The sequence below is a fragment of the Thermoascus crustaceus genome (assembly GCF_041956765.1).
Source record: "Thermoascus crustaceus strain CBS 181.67 unplaced genomic scaffold VTN00scaffold_11, whole genome shotgun sequence".
Lineage (NCBI taxonomy): Eukaryota > Fungi > Ascomycota > Eurotiomycetes > Eurotiales > Thermoascaceae > Thermoascus > Thermoascus crustaceus.
Window position 1 is genome coordinate 535,018 of NW_027192537.1, and position 6,000 is coordinate 541,017.

General features: G+C 48.6%; 1 protein-coding gene across 1 annotated transcript; it reads right to left on the bottom strand.

Moving 5' to 3' along the window:
* Positions 1 to 2,268: 2,268 nt before the first annotated feature.
* Positions 2,269 to 4,633, bottom strand: VTN00DRAFT_2908 (uncharacterized protein; the record flags this gene model as incomplete). Its single annotated transcript, XM_069429166.1, has 3 exons — positions 2,269 to 2,882; positions 2,940 to 4,383; positions 4,466 to 4,633. 3 exons carry the CDS (start codon positions 4,631 to 4,633, stop codon positions 2,269 to 2,271), a joined length of 2,226 nt encoding a protein of 741 aa, XP_069283320.1.
* Positions 4,634 to 6,000: the final 1,367 nt, after the last annotated feature.

Here is a 6,000-nt window from a genome sequence, read left to right on the forward strand (position 1 = left end):
ATAACTTTGATAAGACTGGCTTTTAAATAGATGTGATATCAACTGCTAAAGTTATCACTGGCTTAGATCAATCTAGCTGTGCCAGATCTATACAACCTGGAAATCACAAATGGGTGACTGTCATTGAATCAATCAATTTATCTGGATGGACCTTACCTCCCATAATTATATTTGCGGGAAAGATGCACCAAGCTTCCTGGTATAGAGATATATATACCATCTGACTGAATGATTGGGGTCAGTAAGAATGGCTGGACAAATAATCAACTTGGCTTGCTTTGGGTCAAAGAGATATTCCATAAGCATACTGTAACGGCGGGCCTAAGACTTCTTAGGCGGTGTCACGGAGTGGCTCCTAGGGAGCATTCTAGGGGCCAAACCGCTGCAGTACCGGCAAAAGACTAGGATACGAAGCCAACGGCTTCGTATTGCTCTCGCTTATATAGCTTCTTGCCACGCCGTCACAGGCGGAGGCTCGTCGGGTTTATCCTGAGGACAGAAAGCAAGGGAAAGAGATAGATGAATAGGCCGTTACTAGCAATGTTACTATCGGGATTGCTATTTGAGTTGAACACAGGGTCCTAATCCCCATAGTTAAGGAGCGTCTTATATACATGATGAGTTCTGCCCGGAAATACCTGTCCGGTGGATCATGACTATGGATGGATCAAAGGTCAGGTTGGGTCAAGGATCTAGATGGATCATTTCCGCTGATTTGATCCGTCATAACGTGACAGGTTCTCCCCCTCATTCGCCCTGTCGGTGATCCTTAGGCTGTGCCGTAACACATACCCATGCCTGTGTAATTGGAAAATATCAATTGTTGATTCTTGATGGCCATGGAAGCCATATCACACCTGAATTTGATCAGTTCTGCACTCAGAATATAATTATTCCATTATGTATGCTATCACATTCCTCACATGATCACATCTTCTTCAACCACTTGATGTTGGCTACTTTGCACCTCTAAAAAAGGCATATGGGCAAAGAGTTGAAAAAGTATGCATCTTGGCATCAATCATATTGATAAACAAGACTTCCTAATTGCATATCAATCTATGCAAACAGAAACCCTATCCACATCCAATATCTGCAGTGAATTTGCAGCTGCTGGCTTAGTTCTATATCAGCCAGATCAAGTGCCTTCACAACTTCATATTCAGATGAAGACACCTACACCACCTACTACATCATACAGCAATCAATCAGCATCCTGGATTCCTGAGACACCTTATAATATCAAGGAATTGGAGCTTCAGACCTGGGCTCTTAAGCGCCTATTGAAGCACCATTCTCAAAGCCCACCAAGTCCTGCAAAGCAAGCTCTTAATCAACTAGTCAAGGACTGTCAGATTGCAATGCATAATGCAGTCCTTCTGGCACAGAAAAACAAAGAGTTACAGGCTGCCAATCAGCGTCAGAAAAGAAAGAGGAATGCACCTAGGTCCTATATAGCTACTGGAGGTATTCTAACAGGTGCGGAAGGACTGCAATGTGCTCAAGAAGCTGATCAAAGGCAGGAAGGGGTGGTTGAGCAGTCAGATTGACAGCCAGCAAACCACCACGGTGCAGCACATGTAATATACTAGGTCATACCAGAGTTCAATGCCCTAATAGGTAATTAATTGATATATAGAGTATATAGCTTCAACTTTGCGGTGTTGATAGTCTAATTGCAGTTTGAATAGATTTGGCGGTGGGTAGGTGGCCAGCTCGCTTATAGATTACGTTAACTAGTTAGGCACCGTACACAGGGTCCATGAATACGACCTCGGCATACAGAATATTAATGATAGTATCTGAGCAGAAGTTGGACATTCCACGTGGTCCGGTTGCTATATACTACGACTAGACCTACTGTTGTAACCTTAGTTTTAGTACAGTTGAGGAAAGCAAGAGAACATAGAAAGATGAGCAAATCCTTATCCCATCACAACGCTCATAGATTGATGCATTTAAATAATAACACACAAGCATAGCAAGCACATCATCGCCTGACTCCACGGATTCCTTCAGACCTTGAGATCTACCCTGCTCTGCTTCTGACTGACTTGATGGGGATGTTACGAGAATAAGATCCTTACCTACCCAGCGAACAATAATAAATACGTAAACAGATGACAAATGAAAACAGAACGTGGGGTTAACTTCGCGATGGTTCGGAATAGGCTTTATAGAAAGTTCCAAAACCAGAAAATATATCTCTTTTTTCTCATCTCCCAACTCCCCAAAACTAGTCTTGATAGATACGGCTCTATCCAGCCGTCACAGAGTATAGTCATGTATTGCGGCTGGCCCACTCTCGTTGTACTCGACGCGGCTCAGGAAGCCCTTGCTCAGGCCCTGATCGAGCACAAAGATGACCTTCGCGGCGACTTGCGCACCCAAGAAGGTCGCCTCCTCCATTCCGTGGCCGGTGTATGTCGATCCGGGAGCGCCTGGGCCGCCGGGAGCACCAGCACCAGCAGTGTTGCTCCCTCCAGCCCCTGTGGCACCGGGTGCGTTGCTGTTGCCGCCCTGATCCTTCCACTCCGGGAAGTACTCGGGCGCTTTAAGAGTCTTGACAGACGTTGGAGTCTGTGAGTGGCCCGTCGAGCGATGGTGTTGAGGGACGTTGGGATCATTTCCAGGTGTTGCAGGATTCATGTTCGGGTTGGAGGGGGTATTTGCATGAGTCGCGGCGACAAGAAGAGGGTTGACACCGTGAGCGGCAGGATGGTGGAGAGGTCCCGGAGTCTGACCGGGATGGGCGGGAGTGTTTGTTCCTCCAGTAGGGAGAGGGGTGGAAAGATTGGAAGGTAGTTCGGAGGTGAAGATTGTAGCGGAGGGGGAAAGCATGTATTTCTGGGTGATAGTAGCGAGAAGCGATTGTGTAAAGCCTATATATATTGTACTTAGCATAAGCTCCACATATACGTTGGATGTGACGGTCTTACCTTTTATCTTGCTGCCATTACCAAGGACGATCAGAGAGTCCCAAAGCTCACTTCGTTTCGTCGCATCTGGTACAGAAAGGATGGTGTAATAGATCTGGGCAGCGATGTCATCGAGGATACCGCCGCTCAAGCGGTCTGTCTGTTCTTTGCTCGGGGTCGTCAAGAGGAAACGCTCGACGCCCACCTCGACATCACGCTTCCGACGGATGTATCTTCCAGAAGTTCCTTCTGCCCCATTTTCGGGTTCGATCTTAACATACTCCTGGAACTGGAATGTCGCTTTCTCCTTCTTTGAGTTTGGAAGGCGGACTGGCTTATTCGCATCCTTATCCCCCGCGCCTCCTTTCTTGGCTGCAGCCCTCTCGGCCTTCTCCTTCTCCCTCTTTGCGAGATATTCGCTTGTGTTACCGCTGACGATAGCAGCAACGTTCAGTACGCCCTCATCATCCTCCGTGTAACCATTTCCACCTTCTGTTCCCGTTTGAGTGTTATTCCCAGGACCACGGGGAACTGTAGTATTCGGCACCCCATCAGAAGCGCCTGTTGATGCTGAGGCTGCCGGGTTGCCACCCTGCGGAGCAGTCGCAGCAGCACCAGGCAATGGCGTTCCAGGAGGTAGGATCTCGGTGATATTGCTTCGCTTGAGCTGCTCACACATCTCCCTTGTGAAGCCCTTGGGGCCCAATAGCTCCACTAGCCGATCCGTCATGGCCTCTCCACCACAACCTTCCACCGCGATGCCCCTTCCGTGCTCGTTGACGATGAAGTCGGTGACAGCGGTGACGTCCACCTTCCCGTGCCCGACATCTACTACCGTGGCTGTGGGGGTTCCGTATGCATAGCAGGCGGCGAGTGCAGAGTCCATGAGACAGAAGGCAGGTGTCTTGAACTTCTCGAAGACAAACTGGGTGATGATCTCGCGATCCCGTGCTGACCAGACAGGTTCGGCTATGAGCATGATAGGCGTGTGGAACGGCGGACTCAAGGTGTTATAGATATGCGTCAGGAGCGACAAGAAGCACGGCCAGTCAACAATACGTCCGTTCTGCAGCGGATAGATCGCACCCTCATCCGAAGTAATGTCCTCCTCATACACTATCTCCTCCACCGTTTCCTGTTTGGATTCCTCGTCAGCACCCTCGGTCATCTCTGTATCTTCGGCCTTCTCTTCTGTCTTTCCTTCGGCCTTGTCTTCAGCCTTATCTTCGGTCTTCTCTTCTTGCGGCTCGGTAGACGGGACATCCTTCATCTCGACGTCCTCCTTAGGCGCGGTGGCGCCATTAGTTTCCTTGACCTCATATCGCTTCTCGCGGATCTTATAGGGTTCAAATTCTCCCTTTTTCTCTGCGGGGAACATGCGCGTGGGGAAGCGAAACCGAGCGGGGGTGAAGGACTCGGGCAGACCCAATTGCGCCAGGGTCGTTTGGGATCCTGGCGCAATTATCTTGAAGAAGTTAGCGATTCTAGAACTCAGGGGGCAGGGAAAGTATAGCAGCAAAATACGCGATCACGGGGGCAGAACTTACCAAGATGTGCTCGTCCTTAAAGGGCGGCATCCTGAGGACCACGGCTTTGTGGCTGTCTGGATGTGTCGCGATGGAAGTTACCTGGAGCTCCGCGGTGTTGGAGCTCAACCTTCTGCGCGCCGTGAGGTTTGCGTCCCTGGCGCCCCGCCCAGTCGGGTTTAGCGCCATCGGCGCCTCTCGGCCCTAACGCACGAGCTGGAGAGATCGCCCGCTCCCGCAAGTTGCCACACGACCAGATCTGTGGTGAGATGGCCTACGAGGATATCATTTCTATCGTCTGAACGTATTTGACGTTGAATACTACATAAAATCTTTTTTTTGATTGCTGATGGGGCATGGCGCTTTATGATTTAAGACGTTGTACTCTATGCACAACACAAAAGCCGAAACGAAGCATGACCTCACTCGCTTGCAGCTGGACAGCTCTATGTAGATAGATCCCTGGTTTGTCAGTGTCCCTTTCAGCAAAATGACAGCTGAGAGTCATTTCTACCATTGTTGTATAATCCCTGGGGTGAGTATAGACACACTTCCTTCAAGGGAAGGCAACCCGATATAGATATATATATATATATATATTTTTGAGACATCGTAACCTGCTGTTCACGCTCGGACCAATGTACATATACATCTACATACACCTACAGCCTGCATGAGCTTCAACAGATCTAACACGAAAATCTTTGATACTGAACCTGGTTAGCAGTAAATTTTCTAAGACGTATGTTAACGATGCGTCATCATAGCAGCCATGACGACTAGATGTTCAACCTTCTAAAGTCGCCTCTTAACACAAAGAAAACGCATGAAACCTCATATAATCGCGGCTGAGATATTAGCCTTTTTTTCCCCAGGTGTTGGGCCGAGGTGTGTCGTCTTGACCAAAGAAGGCCTTGCGAAAGAATAGCCGACTCACGTCATACTTCGCCCTGCCCACGAGCACTGGTAGATGCTTTATTAGGTACGGAAAGACAACCATACAAAGGGATCCCAAAAAAGGTTTCTCGGTACGAGCGACTTCGGCGACGCTCGAAGTCGACCCTAGCTATGGTTTTACAGTGGCCTGTTTAAGTTATCATCCCGGATAGATCTTAGATGGATCTGACACTGCATTGCTCGCATCTACAATTCTCCGACAATAGCATATGACGGCAAGAACATATCCACTGCGTTCATCGTAATCAAGCATGGTCCATAGGGAGAGGATCACCGAGTGACATAGCCAAGTTTACGAACTCGGGCCACTATATTAATATCGTGAGGCACACATCGCACGGATAATGGGAAAAGGAAGAGACATTCAACTTTTGCAGGAAATATGAAGATGCAAACGCATTATTCATGCATTAAGATGCCCCCGAAGTGTGATGCATCGAATCGAAAGGACCTGCCCATCTTCCTGCATCAAATGATGACAGCGCATCACACCGGCCATTCCATGAGAACTCCAAAAGACCTCCAAAACTCCTAAAGCCCCATTCGCTATGACCAGCATATTCAGCATAACACTATTGTGGAATTGCTCAGCCGAAACG